Source organism: Dipodomys ordii, unplaced genomic scaffold, assembly GCF_000151885.1.
Source record: "Dipodomys ordii isolate 6190 unplaced genomic scaffold, Dord_2.0 Scaffold171, whole genome shotgun sequence".
In the NCBI taxonomy this organism is placed as follows: Eukaryota; Metazoa; Chordata; class Mammalia; order Rodentia; family Heteromyidae; genus Dipodomys; species Dipodomys ordii.
The window spans coordinates 1,279,186-1,305,644 of NW_012267387.1; the positions used below are offsets into that span (position 1 = coordinate 1,279,186).

Here is a 26,459-nt window from a genome sequence, read left to right on the forward strand (position 1 = left end):
GCCCAGGCCCAGAGTTCAGGCCCCACTACCGGAAAAAAAAAGGGGGGGAATTTTCTCCCAAGGAATATAAATTCAGAAGGTGGCAAACACCAAGTGCTCCTTAAGGGCTGGAACTTAGTTCAGTGGGGGGCAGGTGCATAGCTTGCAGAATGCCCTGAGTTTGATCTACAGCACCAGAAAGAAAAGAATGATGTATTATGCAGGACAGCCCCGGTTTAAAGGGTTCTGGTCCTAATGATAACGCTTTCTTTCCAGTGGCAGAGATTGGGACATGCCTCTCTTTCCCAGGAGCTGCTTGCTCCTCTACCTCTTCCAGGTGAAGAAGTTTGTCATGTGTGTGGGTTCAAACCCAGGTTCAACTGGGTTATATATACTTGGCTGACTGGCCTGTTACCCAGCCTGGGCCTCTCTGGGTGGAAGAGAGGCCAGAGTGTCAGAAAGGAGGCCCCTTTGGAGTCTGAGAAGTGGAATCCCCAGCTGGAAATTCCATCCTGGCTCCCAAAGAGCCCTCTGGGTCCCAAGTCCCTGGCATGCCTTGTTCTACTTCCTCTCTAGGGCAGCCTTGAACCCAAGGCAGGGACAGATGAGCTAGCATCCCCCCCCCCCCCCCCGCAGGGTTGGCTTCCTCTGGCTAGACCAGGCCTGGCCCAAGAAGCCCCTCCTTCCTTCTCCCAGCAGGAACCGGGGTCACCTGTGGGCCAGGTGGGTCTGGATGGTCAGGTGTTGGGGTTGGAGGCAGCTTTACCACCCGCTCCTGACACCTGCCAAAGATGCCTTGCTTGAAGATCCCAGGATCTGAGCGTCCCCAGTTTCCCCCACAGCTGGACTGATTTCTGAGACGCCCTTTCTTCGCAGCTTTCTGGGTGGCCACAGTGTCCACCTGGGACCGGGCAGGGTGAGGATTCCTTTCCAGGCGGCCATCGCGTGGCGCTGGGGACGTGGGGTCGACTTAGGGAGCTGGCAGAGGGGCGGGGCCCCGGCGGGCCCAGGGGCGGGGCGGGCAGGGGAAGGGCACACCCGCCCGCCCTGACTCACCCTCACCCCGTCCGGGAACTCTGCGGGAGTCCCGGCCGCTCTCATTCCACGGACCTCAGAGCCGGCCCAGGGCCCATCCCGCAGTGGTAAGTTGGGTCGGGGTGGGGTGGGGTGTGTCGGGGGGGGTCTCTGGTCCTTGGGGAACAGATGGCCAGGTGAGGGTCGGGCTGGGGCCGTAGGTGATCCTGGGGAGGATCGCTCAGGTGAGGCTGGCACAGTGGCCTGGGCGGGCTCCACTAGGAGCTGGGGGTGGAACAAGGGTGCGCAGACAGAGGCCTCGGCCCAAGGGGAGCCCGTCCACCTCCCTCCAACCCCCAAGTGAAAGAATGAAGATCAACAGGTGGGACTCAACCTTTAGGGAAGCCGTGACTTTCATAATATAGTTTCTCCTCGGGTGACACAGTGACACCTCAAAAGGAGGTGTCTCCTCTCCCCCCCCAAGCCCTCAGAGCTCTACTCCTTGGGGTCCTCCCCAACTTGCATCACCCCCCCCCTGAGGTTTTTGAACTTCAAGATTTCCCAGACCCACCGGCTACCCCAAGCCCCAGCAGGAAAAGCTAGTCTGGCCTCAAGATCTGCTACTAAAGGGTGACCCACCCTTGCCCCAGACCTCAGTTTCCCCCTTGTGGAAAAAGTAGGAATTGTACTCCTCTTCAAGAGTTAAAAAGCAAAAAAAAAAAAAAAAGTTTTAGGTTTGGTGTTTCTTCCTGGCTGACAAGATCTAGTCTGGCTAGTCCTCTAGGAATTGGGGGGGGCAGGAGGGGGTGCACATGCAGGTGTGACTGCTGATCCTGGGGTTTCAACTTAGGGACCTCTTGCTCTCACTTGGCTTTTTTGTCCAAGATTAGTGCTCCACCACTTGAGCCACAGCCCACTTCTGCCTTGTTCCTAGTTAACTGGAGATAAGAATTTCACAGACTTTTTTCTACCTAAGCTGGCTTATAACTATAATCCTCATATTGCAGCCTCCTAAGTAGCTAAAATTACAGATGTGAACCACCAGCACCCAGTACCTCTAAGATTCTTGAAAGAGTAACAGATTTATTTTATTTTATTTTTGCCAATGGCTTATTCCTGTAACTCTAGCTACTCTGGAGGTTAAAATGTGAGGCTTGTTATTTGAAGCCAGCCCTGGCGGGAAAGTCTGTAGACTTGTATCTCCAATTAACCAGCAAAAAGCTGGAAGTAGAGATGTGGCTCAAGTTGTAGAGCACCAGCCTTGAGTAAATTCACTAAGGGACATCACCCGGCCTTGAGTCCAAGCCCTAGGACTGGCAAAAGAAAAAGATTTTTTGCAACTGGGTGCAGGTGACTCATGCCTATAATCTTAGCTACCCAGGAGACTGAGATCTGAGGATCATAGTTCAAAGCCAGCCTGGGCAAGAAAGTCCATGGGACTCTTTTGTTTTGCCAGTCATGGGGCCTGAACTCTGGGCCTGGGCGCTGTCCCTCAGCTCTTCAGCTCATGGCTAGTGTTCTACCACTTGAGCCACAGCACCACATCCAGCTTTTTCTGCTTATGTGGTGCTGAGGAATCCAACCCAGGGCCTCATGCACTCTACCACTGAGCCACCTTCCCAGCCCTCAGTGAGACTCTTATCTCTAATTAGCCACCAGATGGCAGGAAGAGGAGCTGTGGCTCAAATTCTATAGTATCAGCCACTCCAATTCTAGAAAACAGCTCTAACATTCATGCTTCCAAAGTTGAGAACAGATTCAGCATGGAGAGCATCAGATAGCCTAGCTTGTGGTCCCCCCTCCCAGTTCTATGAGTCCTGTCTCCTCAGCCATCCCTCCAGCTCTGCTCAGACACTAAGGGATTGGGGGAGGGGGGAAGATGGCCAGCCTTGGTCTGGAGGAATGTAATAGCAGGTTCGGAAAGATCAAGTTTGAGTCATAGAGACAGATAATGATAATCCCTTGGACCCACCTCCGATTATCTTTGTGTATACACCTTGTCCCCTGGGAGCTACAGGCTTATCCTTAAGCTTTTCTGTCTTCTAGCCTGTGATTGTGCAGCAGTGAGGGCAGGCAGGCAGGCGACTGAACTTCTATCATTGGAAGATCATTGTCCTGAAAAGTGGCCAGGGCAGAGTTAGTCCCTGCCTCTCTGTGTGTGTATGTGTCTTACAGCATGAGATTTGAAATCAGGGCTGCTCACATTCAAGACAGTCACTCTACTGCTGAGCCTTAACTCCAAGCCCTGTTTTGTTTTTTTGGTTGTTGTTGTCATTTTGCTTTGCACTGGTTATTTCTGAGATAGAATCTTGCTTACTGCCTGTGTCCATTCCTGGACCTCGATCCACCTATTTTAGGGAGGATGATAGATGGACACTACCATACATATCTCTCCAGTGAGAAGGAATCTCATGAACTGGTTGCCTGCACTTGCCTTGAACCTTGATCCTCAAAATCTCAGCCTCCCAAGTAGCTGGGATTACAGGATGAGCCACCAGCACCCAGCTTCCATGGGTTCATTTGTATCAGGTTAAACGCTGATGGTGGAAGTTAGTTTTTTTTTTTTAATTTTTGCAGAGGATAGGGGCAAATGTGAAGTGGAGGACAAGCCACGGTGTGCAATGAGTAAGCAATCCAAGACCTGCTCCCCACCTTTAGGAATGTTTGTGCTTGATCCCGTTGCCTACAGATCTCCCCTCTGGGAGATGGGGGCCTCAGATTAAGGGATCCGATTTAAGCCAGGTACCAATGGCTCCCACCTGTATTTCTAGCTCCTCAAGAAGCTGAGAAGTGAGGATCACAGTTCAAAGTCAGCTCTGGCAGGAAAAATCTGTCAAACTCTTATCTCCAATTAACCAGCCAAAGGCGGGAATCACAGCTGTGCCTCCATAGTAGAGCATACATTTTGCGTGAAAAAACAAAGTCTAAGGACAGCACCCAGGCTCAAAATTCAAGCCCCAGGACCGGCACAGAAAAAAGGGGGTGGGATGGGAGGAGTTGATTGTTGTGAACTGCCTGACTCTTGCCTGCTGAGTGGATGCCGGCTTCCTGTATTAAAGTCTCCACCTCTAATTTGATCTCACTCAGGAGTGACCCTCCAAAGTGGGTACAGTTGAGACCGAAAGAGACAGAACGTGTCAGAGCTGTTAGCTGAGGTATAGAACAGGGGACCAGGGTTTCCTTACCCTGAAGATTGGCACTGCCCCGTGGCCCGGATATTCCCTTCCTGGTCCAACCACCATTGATCAGAGGAAGAATGGAATGCTCCTAGGAGCCTGTTTGAGAGATAGTAGTCAGCTGGGCCCTAGCAACACACACCTGTAATCCTAGCAACTCAGGAGGCTGAGATCTGAAGATCAAGGCAGCCAGGGCAAGAAAGACTATGATGCTCTTATCTAATTAACTAATGGAGTGGAGCTGTGGCTCAACTGGTAGAAAGCCAACCTGGAGGGCTGGGAAGGTGGCTCAGTGGTAGAGCGCTTGCCTTGCATGCATGAGGCCCTGGGTTGGATTCCTCAGCACCACAGAAGCAGAAAAAGCCATAAGTGGTACTGTGGCTCAAGTGGTAGAAGGCTAGCCTTGAGCTGAAGAGCTGAGGGAGGGCTGGGAAGGTGGCTTAGTGGTAGTGTTTGCCTTGCATGCATGAGGCCCTGGGTTTGATTCCTCAGCACCACAGAAGCAGAAAAAGCTGGAAGTGGCAGTGTGGCTCAAGTGATAGAGCACTAGCCTTGAGCCGAAGAGCTGAGGGACAGCACCTAGGGCCAGGGTTCAAGCCCCACGACTGACCCCAAAAAAAAAAAAAAAGCCAATCAGGAGCAAAAAAGGTGAGAGTACCTAGGCCCTGAGATCAAGCCTTGGTCCTGGCACGCACACACGTGCATGTGCACGTGCGCACGCACACACAGACAAAAGATGTTGGCACAACTTTAGATGCTGGCAAAAGGGGACCACGGCGGGCCCCACTGTTCTTTCCAATCCTCTCTAGCCTCAGGAAGTGGCAGCCTAGTTTCAGCCTGTGCCCCACGCCCACGTGTGACTTGGGCCTGGCCCATCTTTATCTTCCATAATAATACCTTGGTTGAAAAGGAAACCAGGCACAGACAGAGTGGGACAGCAGCCCAGGAGCCTGGCCGCCCAGCCCTGTGCCGGTCACCCTGCCAGTCTTAGGTGTCAGCCTGAGAGTTCTCCACTGGGGCAGGGTGTCCATCTTCCAGAGGTTATCAACACTCCCCCTCCCTCCCAGAGCCCAGGTCTCCTGTTTGTACCTCTAGCTCCTTTAGAAACCCAGGTGTCCTGGTCAATCACTCACACAGGAACACACACACACACACACACACACACACACACACACACACACGCCCCCAGGGCTGACTGGCCTTCAACCTGGCCACTCCCTAACCCTTGGGGCCCAGTAACCAGAGCAGAGCCAGGCTCCAGCCGGCTTTTCCAGTTGGAGGTAGTGCCCTGAGCGCCCCTGGAGGGGGTGGGGGAACCAACGCCCCGGAAGTCCTGGGCCTTGGGACACCCTGGTCAGGTGCAGGTAAGAACTGGACTCAGGACATAGTGGATAGAGAGTGCTTTGGGGGTGTCTCTTCTACAGAATAAGAAAGGCAATGCCTAGCATGAGGAGAAAGCTGCATAGAGAGACTGGGGACTCGCACTCTGTCTCTCCTGAACTGTGAAAGATCAGGCAGAAGGTCCCAGCGTGGAGAAGCTCTCTGGCTCTGAGAAGGAGGTGAATTCTAGGAAAGGGGGCCCTCGGCTCACAGGCGGATTGCAGAGGGTCTGGAGCAAGGCCCATGTCTGGAACCCTGGCAGTCCTTCCAGACGGGACCCCTGCACCTCATGATTCCTTGTTTCTCTGCTTTCTGTAGGCAGGATGATCCCTGTGGCAGAGTTCAAGCAGTTCACAGAACAGCAGCCAGCATTCAAAGTGCTCAAGCCCTGGTGGGACGTGTTGGCTGAGTACCTTACGGTGGCCATGCTCATGATTGGGGTCTTCGGCTGCACCCTTCAGGTAAGGGGCGGGCCACGAAGGGGCGGGACCTCACTGTGGGGATGGTCATGATTGGTTCCTTGGCTGCACTTTTCAGATGAGGAGGGTGGCCACAAAGGAATGGGGTGTGGGGGGGGGTATATCCTTACAGTGGCCATGCTCATGATTGGTTCCTTGGCCACACCCTCCAGGTGAGAAGTGGGCCACAAATGGGCTAGACTTCACCCTGTGGATAGTCATGATTGGTTTGGACTGTACCTGTAAGTGAAGGGCAGAGCCATAAAGGGGTGGGACCCCCACCTGCCTTCCTGTCACTCAAAAGCCGAATCCCGAGCCCACTTTCAGACCAATTCTGATCCCCTTACCGGACCTGACTGCATGTCCCGTTTTTATAAGGGCACAGTCCTAGGTCTACCCTAGTGGACTCATGGGAAAGATCCCATTTCCAAACGAGATCATATACATGCATAGGGATTGAGGGTTGAGACGTCTACATCTTTAGGGGGTGAGGTTACAACTCAACATCAACTCTTAATTCCATATATATATATAATATAAATATATTAATATAACATACATAATATATAATATTTGTGTGTATTTATATACATATAGTTTTAATTTTCAAATACTATCTTGTGGTTTTGCTCAGGTGAGCCTGGACTAAGATCTTCCTACTGATGCGTCCTGATTATCTAGGATGATAGGTATATGCCACTATATACAGCAACTGGTGGAGATGGTAGAGACTCACCAACATTTTGCCCAAGCTGGCCTCAAATTGCAATGCTCCCAACCTCTGCCTCCCAAGTAGCTGGGATCATAGGCGTGAATCACTGCATCCAGCAACCCAAGTCTTTTCTTCAAAGACTTCTTAGCAACTCCTCTCAAGTCAGCTGGCTGGCAGTAATCCAAGATGAAGGTTTCCTAACTTTCAGCTTTACTTTCTTCCCCCATCTTATCTCCTTTCGTTCCCAGGTAACACAGGACAAGATCATCTGCCTGCCCAGCCATGAACCTCGGGAGAATTTATCAGAGGCTCCATGCCAACAGCTGCTGCCACGGGGGGTTTCTGAGCAGATGGGGGACCTCCGGGAATTGAGCGGCCTCAAGAACAACTTGGACCTTCAGCAGTACAGCTTCATTAACCAGCTGTGCTATGAGACAGCTCTCCACTGGTACGCTAAGTATTTCCCCTACCTGGTTGTCATTCACACACTTATCTTCATGGTCTGTACCAGCTTTTGGTTCAAGTTCCCTGGCACCAGCTCCAAGATTGAACACTTCATCTCCATCCTGGGAAAGTGTTTTGATTCCCCATGGACGACAAGGGCCTTGTCTGAAGTCTCCGGAGAGAACAATAAGGGTCCCACTGCTGGACGGGCCACGGCCACTGTGGCAGCCGCAGCAGGGCCAGGGCCAGGAAAGACAGGTGAGGGCGAGAAGGAGAAGGTGCTGGCAGAACCAGAGAAGGTGGTGACTGAGCCTCCGGCTGTCACCTTGTTAGACAAGAAGGAAGGTGAGCAGGCCAAAGCCTTGTTTGAGAAAGTCAAGAAGTTCCGGGTCCACGTGGAAGAGGGGGACATCCTCTACACCATGTACATCCGGCAGACAGTACTCAAAGTGTTCAAGTTCTTTGCCATCCTGGTTTACAACTTGGTGTATGTGGAAAAGATCAGCTTCCTGGTGGCCTGTAGGGTGGAGACCTCAGAAGTGACTGGGTATGCCAGTTTCTGCTGCAACCATACCAAGGCTCACCTCTTCTCCAAGCTGGCCTTCTGCTACATCTCCTTCGTGTGTGTGTACGGCATCACCTGCCTATACACGCTCTACTGGCTCTTCCACCGACCCCTCAAAGAGTATTCCTTCCGGTCTGTGCGGGAGGACACAGGAATGAACGACATCCCCGATGTGAAGAATGACTTCGCCTTCATGCTGCACCTCATTGACGAGTACGACTCGCTCTATTCCAAGCGTTTTGCCGTTTTCCTCTCCGAGGTCAGTGAAAGCCGTCTCAAGCAACTCAACCTGAACCATGAGTGGACCCCAGAGAAGCTTCGACAGAAGCTGCAGCGGAATGCCCGGGGTCACCTGGAGCTGGCTCTGTGCATGCTCCCTGGGCTCCCTGACACTGTGTTTGAGCTCAGTGAGATAGAGGCCCTCCGGCTAGAAGCCATCTGTGATATCTCCTTTCCCCCAGGCCTCTCGCAGCTGGTGAACCTCCAGGAACTCAGTTTGCTCCATTCACCCGCCAAGCTGCCCTTCTCCTCGCAGATCTTCCTGCGCGATCGCCTGAAAGTGATGTGCGTGAAATGCGAGGAACTCCGTGAGGTGCCCCTCTGGGTGTTTGGCCTGCGTGGCTTAGAAGAACTCCACCTGGAGGGACTCTTTGCTCCAGAGCTGGCTCGAGCGGCTACTCTTGAGAGTCTCCGGGAGTTAAAGCAGCTCAAGGTGTTGTCCCTCCGGAGCAATGCCGGAAAGGTGCCAGCCAGTGTAACGGATGTAGCCGGACACCTACAACGACTGAGTTTACATAATGATGGGGCCCGATTACTCGCCCTCAACAGCATCAAGAAGCTGGTGGTATTACGGGAGCTCGAACTGGTGGCCTGTGGACTGGAACGCATTCCCCATGCCATCTTCAGCTTAGGTGCCCTGCAGGAACTTGACCTCCAGGACAACCACCTGCGATCCATCGAGGAGATTCTGAGTTTCCAGCATTGTCGGAAACTGGTCACCCTCAAGCTGTGGCACAACCAGATCGCTTACGTCCCTGAACACGTGAGGAAGCTCAGGGGCCTGGAACAGCTCTACCTCAGCCACAATAAACTTGAGACACTGCCCACCCAGCTCGGCCTGTGCTCTAGTCTCCGTTTACTGGATGTGTCCCATAATGGTCTGCGTTCCTTACCACCAGACGTGGGCCTCCTCCAGAATCTGCAACACCTAGCTCTCTCCTACAATGCCCTCGAGGCCTTGCCAGAAGAGTTGTTCTTCTGTCGAAAGCTCCGGATTTTGCTTTTGGGTTACAACCATCTGAGCCAGCTCTCCCCGCACGTGGCAGCCCTCAGGGCCCTCAGCCGCCTAGAACTCAAGGGCAACCGGTTGGAGGCACTGCCTGAAGAACTTGGCAACTGCACAGGACTCAAGAAAGGGGGGTTGCTGGTAGAAGACACCCTGTATGAGGGGCTACCCCCAGAGGTGCGAGAAAGGATGGAGGAGGAATGAAGCTAGGCTGGGGTAGCTTCAAGTGGAGGCCTATTGGATGCCTCTGCCCTACCAATGTCTTCCAAGAGAAATGGCTGATGGGCCCACCCAGAAGACAATGGACAGTCTTGTCAGCTATGTGGAGCCCAGGCAAGACCCTAGGACTAGTTCATCTGGGGAGAGGCAGGAAGTTGTGGATTTGGGGTGGAACCTCATTCTCAAGCTCAAAACCACAACCTGTGTGTCTTTGACTAGCTGGCCTGCCCTCTCTCTGGACATTCCAGTTAATTAGTGTCATAGATGGGAGTGGAGACACATCCCAGTGGGATTTTCCAATCATCCTCCCTCCTCTTAACACAACATGGCTTACATCTGAGGTTCTCTCTCAAGGACGGGACACAAACACAAAGGACAAACTCCCCCCCCATTATTATCCCAACTTTGATGCCAATTTCTTATTTATAAGTACAATGGATTTCATATTTGGCTATGTGTCAAAACCAACTGAATAGCTAGGATAAAAGAAAACATCCCAAACCACACCCCTGAAATACTGACTCAGGAGTTTTGGGTGGAGGCCAGGAAGCTGCTCGTAAATAAGCATACCAGGTAACTCCTAATGCAGGTAGTCCTGGAATTGTATAATGGAAATGCTGATCTGTGATGGAAAGAGATGTCAAAGTCTGGTACAGTGGCTCACACCTGTAATCCTACCTAGTTGGGAGGCTGAGATCAGGAGGATCATGGTTCAAGGCCAGCTGGGGCAAAAGTATTCACAAGATCCCATCTCAACAAATAAAAATCTGGGCATAGTGGTACACCTGGCATCCTAGAAACACAGAAAGCATGAACAGGTGGATCACAGTTCCGAAGAGCCTGAGCAAAAAAGTGAAAACCTATTTGAAAAGTATGAAATTTAAAAGGCCTTGGGGGTGGGGGGGAGAGTGTCTCCAATGTTATAGCACCTGCCTAGCAAGCAGGCCCTGAGTTCAAATCTCAGCACTGCTAAAAGAGAAAGAGGGAAAGGGAGAGGATAGATTTTGGAATGTTTGGGTTCCGAGGCCCATTTTCAGTTCTAGACCTTTTAAGACTCTCAAGACACTGAGCACTTCTTTCCTCTGGAAATGCTTAAAGCAACACATAAAACTGCAAACATAACCTCCAGAGGTTTTCTCATGGATTTCCTCAAGGTAAGATCACCTGCTATGGAGGCTACACTTATCTAAGGCCATGCAGGGACTTTATCTTTGGGCTGTTCCTGTGGGGGGGAGCATAGACCAGGGTGCACTTAATAAATACTAATTATGAGAATTGTAATTCTATGTGCATTCCTATCATTATTTAAGTCTTTTGTTTCACATGCTCAGTTTTAACACCTGCTTGTCAGAATCAAAACTGAGTCGATTCTGGGAAGGACAGGCACCGAAGGCAGCTTGAAAGGGCAACAAGGTAGACATACCATTAAATCTGCCTTATTACTAGAGAATCCCTTTTCCTCCTCTTTTGTGTGTGTGTGCTCCAGTCCTGGGGCTTGAACTCAGAGTCTGGGTGCTGTCTCTAAGCAGTTTTTTTTTTTTTTTTTTGCGTTCTACCATTTGAGCCACAGTTTCACTTCCAGCTTTTTGGTGGTTAACTGGAGATGAGAGTCACAAGGACTTTCCTACCCGGGTTGGCTTCAAACTAATTCTCAGATCTCAGCCTCCCAAGCATCTGGGATAACAGGCATGAACCAGACAACTGGCCTCCCATGGTTTTATTGTTTTTGATGTGTGTGTGTGTGCGCACACACACACACACACACACACAGGTCCTGGGGCTTGAACTCTAGATTTATGTATTTGTTTTTGTCAGTTATGTCAAATTGAATATGAATTCAAGGCCTGGGCGCTGTCCCTGCACTTTCCCCCTCAAAGATAGTGCTGTATCGTTTTGAGCTACAGTGCCACTTCCAGATTTCTGGGGGTTCATTGGAGATAGTCTCATGGACTTTTCTGCCTGGGCTGGCTTCCAACCATGATCCTCAGATCTCAGCCTCCTGAATAGGATTTACAGGTGTGAGCCACTGGCTCCCTGCTGCTGTTTAATTGGAAGTAAGTCTCATGGACTCATGCCCAGGCTGGCTTTGAATGTCAATCCTCAGATCTCAGCCTCCTAAATAGCCAAGATTACAGACATGAGCCTTGCTATCCTTTTAAGTCCATACATGTGTCAGCTCTACCCAAGTCATTGGAGAAGTCCAAATAAGCCTTTAAAGGCAAACCCAAAGCTGGGTGCTAGTGTCTCACACTTGTAATTCCAGCTACTCAGGAGGCTGAGATCTGAGGATCGCGGTTTAAAGCCAGCCTGGGCAGGTAAGTCCACAAAACTCATCTCCAAAGTGGCGCTGTGGCTCAAGTGGTAGAGCACTTGCCTTGAGCTGAGTAGCTCAGGGACAGTGTTGAGGCCAAGTTTAAGCCTCAAGACTGACAAAAAAAAAGGCAAACCCAAGGTATTCCTATGTTGGTCCCCAGAATGGTCAGAGCACATGGCACACCCTGATCACTTGGGGTTTGATCACCTGTTGAATCTCTGCCTCTTGGCATCTAAGGGTAGAGATAAGCTGCTCTTCAGGGACCCAGGTTCAGATGAAGACATCTCCCCTGGCATTCTTTCGACTAAAAGAACCTGTAACAGTTGCTGTTTCGGTTGTGTGGCACCAGGTAAAAGCATTAACCCCAGAGGCCATCTTCAAGACACTGATTCAGCCAGGCGCCAATAGCTCACAACTGTAATCCTAGCAACTCAAGAGGCTGAGACCTGAGAGCATCATGATTCAAAGCTGGTCTGGACTGAAAAGTCTATGAGACTTATCTCCACTTAATCATCAAAAAGCTGGATATGGAGCCGTGACACGAGTAGTAGAGTGCTATCCTTGAGCACAAAAGCTAACGGACAGCACCTAGGCCCAGCACCCCACCCCCACACAAACACCGATTCTGCACATCCAAGAGCTGAGCTCACATTCTCAGCAAAGAACAGGTAGAAAAGTGGGGTGTCCTAGAGTCCTACATACAGGTCTGGCCACGAAGGCTTGCCCTGACCTTGACCCTGACCCTGTCACCGAAGTCTGGGGTCACCGCAGATGAATCCCTCCTGCCAGGCCTCGGCCAAGTCAGAGCTTGCTGGAGCCTGGCCAACATGGAAAGGGCTTCCCACGGTTGCCTAATTATTGCAAGGAGGCGCCACCGGGAATCAGGCAGCAATTAAACATAACAGAGATCCTAATGAGGCACCCTCAGAGACAAGAAAGGAAGTTTTATGAGTACCAGGCAGGGAGGACCAACGAAGAAGCTTCGAAACACTCCAGCAGTGGAGACAACACAGGTAACGTCAGCAGCGCACGCCCGGGGCGTGGAGGGCGCGCAGACGCAGTAGAAGCCGTGTCTCTCCTCTGCACGCTTGCGCGCCGTTGTCCCCGCCCACCGCTCCCTAAAGACTGGTGGATTTCCACGCAGCGCCTCACACTGAAGCGTTAGGGATTTGGTGCGCATGCGCACCACCGTATGCGTGGTGGTGGGTGGAGGCGTTGCACATTGCCAGCCACGAGCGGTAGGTGGCGTCATCTCTCAGCCTGAGATCAAGTACGCAAGCGTACGGAGATTCGCTAGCCGGAGGGGCGGGTAGGAGCCAGGGACATGCGTGGTGGAGGGCGAGACGGCGGCTCGGCGGGGTCATCCGGGCGCAGGCGCAGTGCGGTGTTTGTCTGCCGACTGACGGGTGGCCCGGCGGTGCGCGGCGGCGGCGGCGGCGGCGGCGGCCGGGGGGGAAGATGGCGGCGTCTTCCCTGGAGCAAAAGCTGTCCCGCCTAGAAGCAAAACTGAAGCAGGAGAATCGCGAGGCCCGGCGGAGGATTGACCTCAACCTGGATATCAGCCCCCAGCGGACCAGGCCCAGTAAGCACGGCGGCGTGGGGGAGGGGGCGGGCGGGGCGGGCCGCGGGAGGCCCCGCCCCCGCCGCAGGCCCCGCCCCCGCTTCCGGGGCGCTCGCACTCCTCCCTCCTGTCCCCTCTCCCGCTGTGGGTTCGTGGGGAAGAGGGTCACGGTGACCCAGGGGGTGTGGGCCCGGTGAACCCCCCCCCCAGGACGGGCTTTCTGGGCCCTGGAGTCTGGGGGCCTAGTGACTGGGCTGCAGGAGAGACCCCTCCCCTCCCCCACCCTGATGACCCGCCCCCATCGCCGCGATCCAGAGATCCTCCGCCGCCTGCACTGAACCGGGCTTTCTGACCCCGCACGACCGTGACCGCCACCAGCTCTTACTGGCAAACACAGTCACACATCCCTTTTGATCCAGTGATTCCACTCAGATCAGACCAGGTCAAGAAACCCCCTGGTCTGGCCTGGGTTCCTCTCATCTAGTGGATGGGGAGGGGGGTGGGGACACCTACGGTCACTTGGCCACATACAGTCTGCACCCACATATAAAATTCCCTGAGGATTCTCCCATTTGATTCCTGTGATCATTTCTGGAGATCGTTTTCCCCAGCCTGCGGTGGTGACCTTGTCGTTAGGCTCAGCAGGACACGGGCCTCCCCCCCCCACACACACACACCCTGTGTATACCAGGCCCTTTATACTCCTGTGACAAGCTTCAACCCTTCCATATGGCTAGATCTCTAGAAACACATCCCAGTATTCTCCAGCATGGTAACTTTGTCTTCTGGACTCCAGTGAATTTCCCCTCCTCTCACACCCTGGGGACCCCTGAGGCTGGTGTGACTGTATCTGAGTCCAGTGAGCAAACATTCCCTTCTTTTCTGATCCTATCATCTTTGTGTCTGTTTCCCTGTCCATCCATACAGACGCACACCCCTAGCCCAGAACCTTGTGATCAATTCTATCCATGACACACTCTGTGTCTCTCTGTCTCTCCCCTGTTCCCTTTCCCCTCTCTTCCTCTCTCCTTGCTCCTCTCTCCTCTTTCTTCTTTCCTCTCTCTCTTCTCTCTGTAGTACTGGAGCTTGAACTCAGGGCTTGGGCATTTTCCTTTAGCTTTTGTTCTCAAGGCTGGTGCTGCTCTACTGCTCAACTCATAACTCCATTTTCGGATTTTTTGCTGGAGATAAGAGTCTCTCCTGTCCAGGCTGGTTTCCAACTATGATCCTCAGATCTCAGCTTCCTGAGGCAGATAGGATTACAGGCATAAGCCACCAATACCCTTTCTTGTTACAGAAAAAAAAACACTTTGCAATGTCTCCTGTGATACAATCTTTGGAGTTTGTATAGTTTACTGTGGAGCCATCTGAACAGGAGGAGGAAGGCATCTCCCATGTCCCTAGCCTGACTTTTACAGCTTTCTAATTCACTCCCATACCTCCGTCTGAACTGAGTCTGCTTGTGTTCCTCTCTGGGGAGACCTTTGCCGGGGTGGGGGGTCCTAGAGAGATTCCAGAGGTAAAAGTGATATCATTTGAATATTGGGTGGAATAGAATCCTGAAAAAAAAAACTTGGAGGGTCCCTGCTGAGCTCTGCAGGGCTCCTCTCCCCAGTCCTGCATAGATGGTTCAGGGTGTGGGATCTGGGGGGTCAGAAGAGGTGGCAGTCACCAGTGCAAAGCAAGGCCTGGTGAGGCCCATGGCAGGCAGGTCCCTAGGAGCCCCCCTCCAGGCGTCTGTGTCTGTCAGCTCCATCCCATCCTCCCGCCCTTCCATTTCTGCCAGTTTCCTACCCATCTCTGTCGTTTGGAGCCTTGCGTCTCCCTTCCCCTCCTCCTCATTATGATTTGATTTTCTTTTCTTTTGGGCAAATCAGTCGTTTCTGTTGTGATTTATCGTGCTATTGTTTTTTTTTTCTTCCTTTTCCCCATCCAGTTATTGTGATCACTCTAAGCCCTGCTCCTGCCCCGTCCCAGCGAGCAGGTACCAGCCTTTTTATCATCGCCTGCTTGGACATGACATCTGCACCATTGACCTAACCGCTGCCCGGCCGGCCGCAGAATGCCATCCCCACTCCATGCTCTGTGTGTGTGCTGTCTTCCCTCCCTTTCACTCCTCCCCATAGCTAGCAGCAGAGGCCCACCTCCTCTGTGCCCTCTCACTCCCCCTTTCCTCTTTGGCTTACTCAAGAGGAGAAATGGGCTCCCCCAGTGAGTGGGAGTCTGGTGTGTGTCTCACAGGTGTGTGGCTCTGTGTGTGAGAGGAAGGTGGGGAGGGGAGGAAGTAGGACTGGGCCCGCGTGCAGGGCCTGCCACCCATCTCAGCCATGGGGTGAGTGAGTGTCGCCTTCATGTTCCATGGCTGTTCTCAGCACCAGGGGTTCCATGAGGACAGCCTGAGCCCCATCCTGTGGGGCTGAGGTGAGACTGGCTACATCCAGCACATCCCCATCTGGGGAGGGAGAACTTGCGAGCAGGGTGAGGGGCTCTGCAGAGGCTCACTTCAAGAAGTCTCTGGAAGAGTTAGGATTTGAGTCAAATGACGTGAATGTCAGGGAAGGGACTGCACCTGTGCTGAGAGGGTTTGAGAGCAGACAGGTTGGACAATGAGACCATGCCGTTCCCACGTGAGGCTTTGCCCTAGGCATGTAGGATAGAGGGAATGTTTCAGCACAGCTGGCATTGACCCAGTGGATGGTTGTGTGTGAGTGTGGCTAGGTAGGGCTGCGTTTGGTAGGTCTCCATCCTGTGTGAGTGGGGGGGGGGGTGCTGGTTTTGTGTGTATGTGCATATGCGCATGCACATGCAGAGAGACTGGTGAATCGTGAAGGGATGGTAGTGCTGCCTCTGTTCATATGTGTGGATGCGCATTTGCACAAATGAGTGTGCATGTGTGTTGGGCTGGCAGCCTATACATACACGGCTCCTGTCACTGGGCCCATGCCCACCCCTGCCCCTTTCATTCATTCGTTGTCACTTCTTTCTCTCCTGCTCTCACTCACCCTCCTGACCTGCCATGTGACTCACCCCCTCTGTTACCTCTGTCTCAGGACCTCCCCTGATCCAGTATCGCTAAAATCGCTGTGCTCCTGGGTCTGGGACCAGCAGCCTTCTCTCCTACCCACTAAGGGCCTGGTAGACTGTAGAGAAGGGGACTCATAGGGCACCTCCAGATGAAGAGGCTGAGGTGTGGTCCTCAGCCTTGAGAGCAGAATGCTGAGCCCAGTACTCTTGGGGGCAGGACCCAAGCATTTCCTAGAGACAGACTAGGTATAGGGTAAGGGGGGGGGCAGGAATGACACAGGGGCCCTCAGAAACCAGTTGAGTGGCTAGAGCAGAGATACAACTTGTCTAGGAGCAGCAGGAGAGGACATGGGGGATGAAGCCTCCCAGTTCTGCTGCTGAGCACTGGGCCTTGAGCCCCTGCCAGACTCCACCTCTCCAACCCCTCGACTCAGACTGCAGGTCAGGCCCTTTGCTCCTCCCCTCCCGTTTTGAGGTCAGGGTCCCAGCAGCTGCCAGCAACTTGGTTCACTAGGCCCAAGTCATAGGAGTTGGCAGGGGAAGAGCAGGATGTGTGAAGAGGGCAGGGCCTCACTCGGGCTGTGGGAGTGGGACCAGCCTCAAGCCCCCTGGGAAGGTCCTTGGAGGGGGCTTTTCACCACTTCTCCAATAGGCAGAGTCCCAGGTATGAGAGCCTCCCGGAGGACAGGAACCACCACACTAGACTCCTGAGCCTGGCTCCTGCACCCCTTTGCAGCCAAACCAGGAGACCCCCTAGCTCCTTGGGGCACCTATTTTGTCCTCTCCATCTTCTCTTTGACCTGTCTGTAGTGCTTCTTCCAGGCAGCTGGCCCCCAAGTTTTGGCTTCTATCTGTCTGTCTTCTGCTCCCTTCTAACACTGCCTACCTGTCCTGGGGTACCCGCTGCCTGCCCGCCTGCCTACCCACCTGCCTGCCTGTAGCATGCCCGAGCTGTCCGCATGCAGGCTGCTGGGAAGTACTACCCCCCTTGACCCCCCCCCCCGCCTGGGCCAGTGCCTACCCCCTGCCCAGGCCCACCAGCCCCTGGAAGAGCTATACCCCTCCAATCCCTGCACCTTGAGGATGCAGGCCCAGCCTAGGGTCCCTCTCCCACCCCTGGCTCCAGCTCCACAGGTGTGGCTAGAAGGCACAGATCAGTCGGCTGGCCAGAGGTTGGCCCTCCCTGATTCTGGAGCAGAATCTGGGGGGCGGGGGTGGCATGGCTGCCAGAAGCTAGAGTCCAGTACCCACCAGCTCTTGCTTGGATATAAGGTTTGGTGCTAGTGGCAATATGAGGGCCAGGCTGACCCTGGTGAGCATTCTAAGCCTAAATGGCCCAATGTGGGCACTGTGGCCCTGGGCCTGCTTCCTGACAGAGGTGGAAATAAAAAGGGACTTGCCAGAGAAGCCACCCATCTTGTGTCCCTGCAGGCATAGGCTGGGGACAGCCCTGTCCAGTGAGGCCCCTCGTGTCCTTTCAGTCAGAGGGTCAAGAGAAGGCACCCTGAGGATAGCCCAGGATGGGAGGGCGGCCTGAGCCAGCTGGAGAGGGGCCATGCCTGCCCAGCTGAGGGACGTCTGGGCAAGGAAGCTGAGGGCCCTGACCAGGAATGCCAGGCCTAGAGCTGAGCGCGGCTGGGTGCTAACGCTTTCCCTGCCCCTGGTTCTCAACCCCCCAGCCCTGCAGCTCCCGCTCGCCAATGATGGGGGCAGCCGCTCGCCGTCCTCAGAGAGCTCCCCTCAGCACCCCACGCCCCCCGCCCGGCCCCGCCACATGCTGGGGCTCCCATCAGCCTTGTTCACACCCCGAAGCATGGAGAGGTGAGCTGTGGAGGGGATCCAGTGCCTGAAGGGAGGGAGAATGGTCGCATCTAGGGGCCCCTGGTGTGTGTGGGGTTGGGGATCCCTCATGTTGGCCAGAATCCCCTCCGCCAGCCCCTGCTCTGTCTCCCAGCATCGAGATTGACCAGAAGCTACAGGAGATCATGAAGCAGACTGGCTACTTGACCATCGGGGGCCAGGTATCCCCCTTCACCTTGCTGGGCAAGGGCTGGAAACAGTTGGGTTGTGGGAGCTCTGGCGGGGGGGGGGATCCCTGAGGATGTTCCCACCCTCACATCCTACTGTCCACCCCAGCGCTACCAGGCAGAAATCAATGACTTGGAGAACCTGGGTGAGATGGGCAGCGGCACCTGCGGCCAGGTGTGGAAGATGCGCTTCCGGAAGACAGGCCACATCATTGCTGTCAAGGTGAGCCCTGCGGGCCCCCCCTCCTTCCAGGCCAGCCCCCACCCGTGTGGCCCAGCACTGAGGCCCTCCTGGCTGTCTCTCCTTGCAGCAAATGCGTCGCTCGGGGAACAAGGAGGAAAACAAGCGCATCCTCATGGACCTGGATGTGGTGCTCAAGAGCCATGACTGCCCCTACATCGTGCAGTGCTTTGGCACTTTCATCACCAATGTAAGCCGCCCGTGCCCCAGAGACTCAGCAGGACAAGGGTGGGCGCCTGGCACAGCTGCCCCAGCCCCACACATGCCCCCTCTTCTGCAGACGGACGTCTTCATTGCCATGGAGCTCATGGGCACGTGTGCAGAGAAGCTGAAGAAGCGAATGCAGGGCCCCATCCCCGAGCGAATCCTGGGCAAGATGACCGTGGCGGTGAGCGGCGGGTCTGGGGTCCTGCGGCCAGGTGGGCAGCCCTAGGGCCTGGCCCAGGTCACAGGCACCCCCCCCCCTTGTGTGTGCCCCGCAGATTGTGAAGGCGCTGTACTATCTGAAGGAGAAGCATGGCGTCATCCACCGTGATGTGAAGCCCTCCAACATCCTGCTGGACGAGCGGGGCCAGATCAAGCTGTGTGACTTCGGCATCAGCGGCCGCCTCGTTGACTCCAAGGCCAAGACGAGGAGCGCCGGCTGCGCTGCCTACATGGCAGTGAGTAGGGCCCAGCAGGGCTGGCTGGGGGGCTGGCCCTTCCCTCGGGGTACATCCGTCTCTTCTCCTGCCCTGTAGCCTGAGCGCATCGACCCCCCAGACCCCACCAAGCCTGACTATGACATCCGAGCCGACGTGTGGAGCCTGGGCATCTCGTTGGTGAGTTGGGGTCCTGCCTCTTTCCATGGCCTTCTAGGGGTGCAGAGAGGGAATGAGGAGGCAGGGCGGGGCTCCTCCCCTGCCACTGCAGCCCTGCCTGTCCCCCTCCCCCTTTTCCCCAGGTGGAGCTTGCCACAGGACAGTTCCCCTATAAGAACTGCAAGACGGACTTTGAGGTCCTCACCAAAGTCCTCCAGGAAGAGCCCCCGCTCCTGCCTGGCCACATGGGCTTTTCGGGGGACTTCCAGTCCTTCGTCAAAGACTGGTGAGCACTGACCTTCCACTGTGGAAGGCCCTGCGGGCTTGTGGGGGTTCTGGGCACGAGAGGGAGGGCGCTGCCCTGGGACCAAGTGGGGGTGGCTGTGGTCAGGCTCATGGCCAGGAGTGATTGCTGGAGTTGGTGTTCTGGGAGCTGTGGCCTGGTTTGGAACAGGCCCGGGAGCAGCTGGCCCTGTGGGTATCTGGCCCCCCTGTGGGAAGGGGGTGTAGGACACGTACATGCACTCACATCTTTGAGGGAGCCCCACTTACCCCAGTTCCAGCTCCCCAGGCCCTCTCCACACCACCCTGGGCCAGGCATCCTTGGGACACACAACTTGGCAGGGCCCAGCAGCATGCAGGGGGCTGAGGACATCGACAGCTGCCTCCCAATCACGGGGAAGACACTGGGAGCCCCGCTCTCACTGCCGCCCTCTCTGCTCTCCCTCCTCTCCCTCAGCCTTACTAAAGATCACAGGAAGAGACCAAAGTATAATAAGCTACTTGTGAGTACTCGCCCCTCTCCCCAGCCCCCCTCGAAGCCTCTGGGCCTGAGCACCAGGCCAGGAGGGAAGACCCCTCGTTCCTGAGCCCCTTTTCGGCCCACAGGAACACAGCTTCATCAAGCGCTATGAGATGCTCGAGGTAGACGTGGCGTCCTGGTTCAAGGACGCCATGGCGAAGACTGAGTCGCCGCGGACTAGTGGCGTCCTGAGCCAGCACCACCTGCCCTTATTCAGGTAGCCATGTGGTGGCGGCCAGCCCTGCGAGGGCCCAGGGGCATGGCCACCAGCCCCCTTCCCACCTGGCCACCCAGCTGCCCACCAGGGGAGACCTGGGACCTGGACAGCTGCCGAGGGCTGAGGACAGAAAGTAGGGGGCGCCCATCTACCCCTGACTCCCTGCCCACCAGCCCGGGGTCAGCCGGCCTTGTGCGTCCCCCCTACAGACACTGTGAACGGAAGGCGGCAGGCCGAGAGCAGACTCACTATTTATTCATTTGTAACCTCTGGGCTGGGGCGGCCCCCAGGGGCCGGGAGAGAGCCCCCTTGCCCACCCCGCGCTCCTGGCATCTGTCCATGCACACGCTTGCTCTCCATCTCCTTCTGTCCTCTCCCTCACTGCCTCTCTGTCTCTGTCTGGTGTTCCCTAGCTCCCTGGTTGCCCACACCTGGGCACTGACACCCGTGGCCCAGTCCACCAAGGCCTCCTGCAGTCCTTGCCCCCAGAGGGCCGTGGGGGCATTGTGACTGTATATGGACTGGGATTGGCTGGTGTGGTCCTCTCCCTTTCCCCCGCCCCTCTCCCTCTCTTCCTTCCCCCCCTTCATATCTCTCTTTCTCTCTCTCTCTCTTTTGATCTCAGGGGGTCCTTTTTGGAGTTTATTGTATTTTATTGTACTTGGTGGGGTGTTGGGGGGAGGGGGAGGCGAGCTTGTCCTCAAGGGGTGTCGGTACCTTCAGAAACTTTTACCAAAGTCATGTTTAGCTGCTTGCTGTGAGGCCCCCTGACTGCCTGCCCTTGGCTGCTGGGGTCTTGGGGCGGGGGTGGGGCGAGCTGAAGGGCTGGGGGCTCCTCCCCAGAGGCTGGACACTGGCCACAGCCAAAAGGTGAGTTGAAAGAGCTCAGGTGGCACCAGGGGAGCACAGAGGCCACGGCCACGACAGGATGGCCTTCAGGGAAGCTGACGAGGGGTGCAGTCAGAAAGCTGGTGACAGGAGTGGGTAGGGGGGCCCCCCAAGAGCAGGGGGCCCCTGGAGGGAATCAGGGACTGAGGGTGAAGAGAGTGGGTGTGAAGGCTGGAGGATGTATGAGAGGGATTGGGGGGGCAGGCTTGAGTGCAGAGGGAGGCCGTGGGGAAGGGAGAGTGGGGTGACTACCCCACCACGCCCCTGAGCAGCCCTCAGCTCGCCCGGAGCTGGCCAGCCCCAGCCCACCTTGAGGCCTGGGATGGGGAAAAGCCTGGCATCCACCCGGGACCCCGGCGCCCACCACGGTGGCCAAGGGCAGGATGGGGAGTGTTTTCCTTTTTGTTGGTGATGCATGCAAATCACAGTGAACAAGAGAACAAAAAAAAATAAAAAATTATATATATACATATATATGTGTGTGTGTGTATATATATGTATATACACATATATACATATATATACACACACACACATATATATATCTCCACAAAATGCAACGCCAAAGGTGAGCGAGCTGGCTGGCTAGTGAGGTGGAGCCAGCTCAGCCAGCATGGCGGCCCGTGCCTCTCTATTAATTTATATTCACACCACGGAATGCCGCATGCTTAAACCAGAATAGATGCCTCCTCCCTCCCCCCAGGGGGGACAGCCACCTTCTTGTGTCCCTTGCCCCCTTTGTGGGGGGGTGGAGGGGGGGCTAACAGACCTGGACCCCATACCCTCTCACTGAGGCCAGCCCCAGTGTAGGCAGCTTGGAAGGTCGCTTGGCTGGACCTAGGGCCAGCACAGGTGTGAGACTACGCTGCCTGTGTTTTGTTTTATTTTTAAATTTTTATTTAACTTTATTTTCTGTTTTGTGAGCGTGTGTCTACCCCGCCCCTCCCTTCAGTGTTACACAGGAGCCCTAGGGGAGTCTCCTACCGCCCCCTCCTCTCCCAAGATGGCCCCTCCGTCACCAGCCCACCCTCTGGACCTGGCAGAGGGGTGGACAGGGTCGGTCAGGGCCTGGATGGCCTGGTCTTGGTCCAGCCTGCTGGCCCACGGACTCCTCAGGCCACTAGTGTTGCCCTGTCCCTTTTTAAAATAAAATGCCCTTGTTTGTAAGCCCTTAGATGCTTGAGAATAAAGCCCCTCCCTTTTCTTCTGAGTCTGTGCTGTGTCCCTAGCCCACCACCACCTGGTGCGCAGAGTGAGAGTTGGGGGGGGGGCCCTCTGGGCCACCATTCTGATGAATGAGAATTCAGCTTTGAGGGGAATGGGCAGGGCTGGGTAGGTAAGGGGTGTGCAGAGTGGCTTGCCTGACACCTGGCAGCTTGTGTGAGGGACCCCTAGTCCCCAGTCATCCCAGGCAGAGCAGGAGAGGAGCCCTTAATCCCTGCAGGCCTTGGGCTCCAGCTCAGATGTCAGCCCCTCCGTCCTCCACCCCCGCTTCCCGGGGCTTCCGCCCTGCCAAGGCCAGGGCTCCTGCCCACCTTCAGCCAGAGGTGTGTGTGCAGCCCAGAGGGTTGCCTCCACCAGTCCAGCATGCTTGGCAGCATGCTCCTGTTGCTGGCCCTGCTCCCAGCAGCCATCTCCCTCCCCAGTGGGCCACTTGGTATGTAGAGGCTGGAGATCCCTGGGCTGCTGCTGCCTCCCTTCCCCACTTTCCCATCAGGCTGGAGGGCGGGGCGGTTACCGCAGCCCCCATACCAGCTCCCCCAGGTGAGGACAAGAGCTGTGGGGTTGGGGCCAGCAGACTTGAGATCGTATGTGACAAGTTAGCTCATCGCAGTGCGTTTAAAGGCTGGGGCCCTTGGAATGGGAGACCCGGCCCCCTGCTGCGGGGGCAGACACCCTCCTGCCCTGAGTTTGCGAATGACAGTCCAGCCTCCCTTCAGAAAGGAGGCTGCAGAGGCCCTTCTAAGGCTGGGTCAAGCTTCCGTCTCCCTTCTCCATTCGCCGCCATGGGGAGGGGAGGAAGGGTCCTCTCCACCACGCCTGGCCTCCGCTGCTAAGGCCCCGGGTTGCCTGGGGCGCAGGGCCGTCACTCCCACAGCCCAGGTCAAGGGGGTGGGGTCGGGGCTCTGCTGCAGGCCCTCCCTCCACGGTGCCACCTCCCCTGCTAGCGCCCCCGTTCCCGGGGGTTACCCAGCCTTGGATGCGTGGCCCCCTGTTCAGTCTGGAGCTGTCTGACTCAGAGGACACCTTCCCAAGACGCGCAGGGCCGCTCGAGGTCCCGGCCGGCAGCCGTGTGTTCGTGCAGGTGCGGGGCACGGGGGGGGGGGGGCGGGGGAATTGGAGAGGAGAGGGGGGGGGGCTGGGGCCAGTGGGGACAAGTTGACTCTGATGGTGCCACCGTCTCCCCCAGGCAGCCCTGGCTCGGCCTTCGCTGCGATGGGGCCTGGCCCTGCACCGCTGCTCCATGACTCCGTCCTCGCACCCAGCCCGGGAGCCCGCCCTGCCGCTACTGCGTGGGGGCTGCGCGGCCGACCCCTCAGTCGCTTTCCCGTCACCGCCGTCCCCCGACGCCTCCCGGCCCCCGGCACGCTTCAGCTTCCGCCTGCATCCGGTCTTCAACGCTTCCATCCAGTTCCTGCACTGCCAGCTGAGCCGCTGCCGCCGCCTCCGGGATGCCCGCCGGATGCCCGCGCCGCGCACCCCGCCACCACCGCCGCCAGCGCCATCGCGGGTGCGCGCTCTAGCGGGGCGCCGGGGCGCAGGGACGCCCCACCGGCCGGCCACCGGCGGCTCCGAAGGGCTTTGCGATGGAGAGATCCCCGGAGGCTGACGGTTCATACAGGGTCCCTCCTTGGACACCAAGACCCCCCCCCCCCACAGAGGCCCCTGCGGCTCTGTGCCAAGCTTCCCTAGTGGACAGAAAGTGGACGCTAGATTCCCTAGTGCTCCTGGCTGGCTGGCTGGCCTTAGGTCTGAGGCCGGCGTCTCTTCCCTCCGTCTATCCGCAGTGTCTGCCTCGCGACGGGGCGTGCGCAGGCGGCGGGAACCTCAGCGCGGATAATCTGCATCTGCACACGCTCACGCAGCCCATCATGGTCACGGTGCCGCGGCTGCCCCCCAGTAAGCTCGCGGGGGTCCCCCTCCCCCAGAGAGGGAAGAGCACAAGTGCCTCCGGAGCCCATTCTCAATGGTGCCCTCCTTACAGGGCCGCCCAAGATCCTCCCCAGCCGGACCGTGCGCCCCGAGCCACCCGCTCCCGCCCCGGTGGCCCTGGAGCCCGCGCCGGTGGTGGCGCTGGTGGTGGCAGCCTTTGTGCTGGGCGCCGCGCTGGCCGCCGGCCTTGGCCTTGTCTGCTCGCACTCAGGTATCGCCTTCTGCCCAGCCTGCCTCCCCCGCGTCCCTAGTCTATCCGCGCCCCCCACCCGTTCCCACGCGCGCAGACCCCCAAAGGTGGCCGGAATCCTCGCCCGCGGGCTCTGACGCCACTTAGATCTGCGGTTGCCACGCAGGCCGCAGCCCCCAGGGGGCGCGCTGACCCTGGCAAGGTGGGCGGCCCCCTCCCCCAGCACAGCCAGCCTCTCCTTCCAGCGCCCCCGCCCCCCAGCCAGCCAGCCACAGTCTCGACCTGCCGCCCCCAGCCCGCCAGGCCCCAGTGAGGCAGGTAAAGGAGATCTGGAGCTAAGAGCTGGAGAAGGGAGGGGGCGGAGGGGGGAGGGACTTATTCTTGCTAGGCACGCTTCCAAAATGTTTTGCCCACATTAATTCTCCTAACAACTACATAGATACTTTATAATCCACATTAGAGACAAGCAAAATGAGACATGCTCTGAGGTTAAGTGATTTGCCAAAAATCTTAATTTGGGGTAGGATTCGAATTCAGGAATTGTGGCGGGCGGAGAGAGGGGGGAGAGGATCACCCGTGGCACAGTGCAGATTCTAGATAGAAAAGTCCCCCCAAGCTGGGCACCATTGGCTTACACCTGTAATCCTAGCTATTTGAGAGGATGAGATCTGAGAATCAGGGTTCAAAGCCAGCTCGGGCAGGAAGGAAAGTCCTTGAGACTCTTATCTCCAATAAACCACTCGAAAACCGGAAGTGGCGCTGTGGCTCAAGCAGTAGAGTGCTCACCTTGAGCTGAAGAGCTGAGGGACAAGCACCCAAGCCCAGAGTTCAAGCCCTGACCCCCTCCCCCCCAAAAAAAAGGCAAGCGAGAGTACCAGCACAAAGTGGGGGGGAGTCCTCAAACACTGGGCAGTAGGAGACAAATTGCTTGTCACCCGACATACCAACTAATGGGACGGAAGAAGCCAATGTCTGCTGGGGAGGGGTTGGCCTCGGTTATGTTCCCACCTCATTAACTCTGCCACCCCTCCCCAGGGATGGCCTGACCCAGCAGAAGACCAGAAATGCAGCCAACTGTGGCTTTAGGACTCTAGATCTTAAAGAGTCAGACCCATGGCCCTGGACATGACCCTCGAGGACCACTACCCCCAACATCTTCCTCCACTCTTCTTCTCCCACCTCAAAATAAACTCCTGTTCTGACTTGCTTACTTCTAGTGGAGTCAAACTGTGGGCAAAGAGCCAGGAGCAGAAAGGCGAGGCTAGGGCAGGTCATTTCTGGGATCAGAATTGAGTGCCCTCCCCCCCCAACACTGGGCTGTGTTTTAGAGGGCTTCTCTATATACAGGGCAGGGCTTCTATGCCCACATGTGCCATGGGAGACTCAAGGGTGTTTTGTTCCAAAGAGATATCTAAATCCTTCTAGTTTTTTGTTTGCTGGTTGTGGGGCTGGAACTCTGGGCCTGGGCGCTGTCCTTCAGCTCTTCAGCTCAAAGCCAGTACTCTACCACTTGAGCCACAACTCCACTCCCATTTTTCTGAGTGGTTTATTGGAGATAAGTCTGTAGACTTCCCTGCCGGGGCTGGCTTTGAACCTTGATCCTCAGATCTTAGCCTCCTGAGTAGCTAGGATTACAGGCATGAGTCATCGGCTACTGGCTCCAGTTTAAGTTTAAAGTAAGTCCCAGCTCCCACCCTGTGACCACTGTAGTCTCCCTCTTCTGGACTCTTCTTAAGAACATTTATTTGGGCTGGATGCTGGTGGTTCAAGCCTACAGTCCTACTTTATCAGGAGGTTGAGATCTGAGGATTGTGGTTCAAAGCCAGCCCAGGCAGAGAAGTTCGTAAGACTGTTTCTAACCCCCAGAAAACCAGAAATGGAGCTGTGGCTCAATGTGGTAGAACACTAGCCTTGAGCAAAAGAGCTCAGGGACAAAGCAGAACCCAGGCCCTGAGTTCAAGCCCTACAACTGACCAAAAAAATAATTAAAAAGTATTCATTTAGTGAGGA

At 55.9% G+C, this 26,459-nt stretch overlaps 3 protein-coding genes across 5 annotated transcripts; all 3 read left to right on the plus strand.

The window, feature by feature from the left end:
* The first annotated feature begins 1,053 nt into the window (after positions 1-1,053).
* Positions 1,054-10,130, plus strand: Lrrc8e (leucine rich repeat containing 8 family, member E). Its single transcript, XM_013033548.1, has 3 exons — positions 1,054-1,121; positions 5,868-6,010; positions 6,968-10,130. The coding sequence occupies exons 2-3, from the start codon at positions 5,873-5,875 to the stop codon at positions 9,215-9,217; spliced, it is 2,388 nt and encodes a 795-aa protein (XP_012889002.1). The 5' UTR covers positions 1,054-1,121; positions 5,868-5,872; the 3' UTR covers positions 9,218-10,130.
* Positions 10,131-12,821: 2,691 nt separating this feature from the next.
* Map2k7 (mitogen-activated protein kinase kinase 7) lies at positions 12,822-22,309 on the plus strand. 3 transcript variants are annotated; one of them, XM_013033586.1, is made up of 12 exons: positions 12,822-13,128; positions 15,044-15,091; positions 17,811-17,952; positions 18,086-18,152; positions 18,268-18,381; positions 18,470-18,589; positions 18,680-18,787; positions 18,882-19,061; positions 19,140-19,220; positions 19,343-19,485; positions 19,939-19,984; positions 20,088-22,309. In XM_013033586.1, the coding sequence occupies exons 1-12, from the start codon at positions 13,005-13,007 to the stop codon at positions 20,220-20,222; spliced, it is 1,308 nt and encodes a 435-aa protein (XP_012889040.1). In that variant the 5' UTR covers positions 12,822-13,004; the 3' UTR covers positions 20,223-22,309. The 3 variants fall into 3 exon arrangements, with proteins under 3 accessions (XP_012889040.1, XP_012889041.1, XP_012889042.1); XM_013033588.1 differs by lacking the exon at positions 15,044-15,091 and adding an exon at positions 13,423-13,549 and having other exon boundaries at positions 13,036-13,128; XM_013033587.1 differs by lacking the exon at positions 15,044-15,091.
* A 384-nt stretch (positions 22,310-22,693) lies between these two features.
* On the plus strand, positions 22,694-25,578 carry Tgfbr3l (transforming growth factor, beta receptor III-like). The gene is made up of 7 exons (XM_013033516.1): positions 22,694-22,763; positions 23,275-23,411; positions 23,517-23,837; positions 24,115-24,226; positions 24,312-24,470; positions 24,597-24,651; positions 25,485-25,578. Exons 1-7 carry the CDS (start codon positions 22,694-22,696, stop codon positions 25,576-25,578), a joined length of 948 nt encoding a protein of 315 aa, XP_012888970.1.
* The last annotated feature ends 881 nt before the right edge of the window (positions 25,579-26,459 follow it).

What these genes read in the sequence shown, in the direction of transcription:
- Lrrc8e (XM_013033548.1), top strand. Translation starts at nt 5,873, where the DNA reads ATGATCCCTGTGGCAGAGTTCAAGCAGTTCACAGAACAGCAGCCAGCA. An exon ending in TCTTCGGCTGCACCCTTCAG is followed by an intron (nt 6,011 to 6,967) that starts GTAAGGGGCGGG and finishes TTTCGTTCCCAG; the next exon opens with GTAACACAGGACAAGATCAT.
- Map2k7 (XM_013033586.1), top strand. Translation starts at nt 13,005, where the DNA reads ATGGCGGCGTCTTCCCTGGAGCAAAAGCTGTCCCGCCTAGAAGCAAAA. An exon ending in GCCACATCATTGCTGTCAAG is followed by an intron (nt 18,382 to 18,469) that starts GTGAGCCCTGCG and finishes CTCTCCTTGCAG; the next exon opens with CAAATGCGTCGCTCGGGGAA. An exon ending in TTGGCACTTTCATCACCAAT is followed by an intron (nt 18,590 to 18,679) that starts GTAAGCCGCCCG and finishes CCTCTTCTGCAG; the next exon opens with ACGGACGTCTTCATTGCCAT.
- Tgfbr3l (XM_013033516.1), top strand. Translation starts at nt 22,694, where the DNA reads ATGCTTGGCAGCATGCTCCTGTTGCTGGCCCTGCTCCCAGCAGCCATC. An exon ending in GCAGCCGTGTGTTCGTGCAG is followed by an intron (nt 23,412 to 23,516) that starts GTGCGGGGCACG and finishes CGTCTCCCCCAG; the next exon opens with GCAGCCCTGGCTCGGCCTTC. An exon ending in GGCGCGCTGACCCTGGCAAG is followed by an intron (nt 24,652 to 25,484) that starts GTGGGCGGCCCC and finishes ACCCCTCCCCAG; the next exon opens with GGATGGCCTGACCCAGCAGA.